At 35.2% G+C, this 644-nt stretch overlaps 1 protein-coding gene across 1 annotated transcript; it reads right to left on the minus strand.

Annotated features, from left to right (window-relative positions):
* Positions 1–252: 252 nt before the first annotated feature.
* On the minus strand, positions 253–644 carry LOC124890480 (ras-related protein RABA5b-like; the record flags this gene model as incomplete). Its single annotated transcript, XM_047402314.1, is given in 1 exon segment — positions 253–644. A coding segment is annotated over 1 exon segment (120 nt), but the record flags the coding sequence as incomplete, so codon positions are not given.

Here is a 644-nt window from a genome sequence, read left to right on the forward strand (position 1 = left end):
ATCATAGTACTAAATGTCCTCGGACTTACAGGCAGTTTTTTCCCGTTGTTCACCATTGTATTATGTCAACATGACCACTTATAGTTCTCGTTGGGAACTATAAGAGGTCATATTGATCATCGATGTATGCATAAGCTGAATCAAACACCATAATTATGAAACAAATTTCTTAGCTGTTGAGATACATGTAGTGTGCTCTAGCACCCAATATCTTCCTCCAACCACAATATTAAGAGTAAAAAACAAGAATAATTGCACATAAATGCATGATTCAGACATGCTATAAACTTTCAAGTAGAAATCTAAAGTACATTTAGTCCGCCTATCCGAAAAAAATATTTGCTCGTACCCTGGTGTTTACATCAAATCGAACAATGTATCCTTTACGAATAGTACAACTTAAAAGTGAAAACGCATATCGCTTAACCAGAGTTAAGAGACATTTAATCAATTCACTGTGTTAATGAATTGAATAAATACTGAAAAATCTCTTAATCTTTGAACCAACAATACAAAATGTTAGTTCATGTTGAACAACAACTGCTCCAAGATCGTTTCGATCCTTCTGCATCGTCTTTTACGAGGCTTACCCTGTTGATAGATAACTCGGCCTTGTAGGAATCCGAATTCAAGACCTTACGGCT

Source organism: Capsicum annuum, unplaced genomic scaffold (genome assembly GCF_002878395.1).
Source record: "Capsicum annuum cultivar UCD-10X-F1 unplaced genomic scaffold, UCD10Xv1.1 ctg18695, whole genome shotgun sequence".
Taxonomy (NCBI): Eukaryota; Viridiplantae; Streptophyta; class Magnoliopsida; order Solanales; family Solanaceae; genus Capsicum; species Capsicum annuum.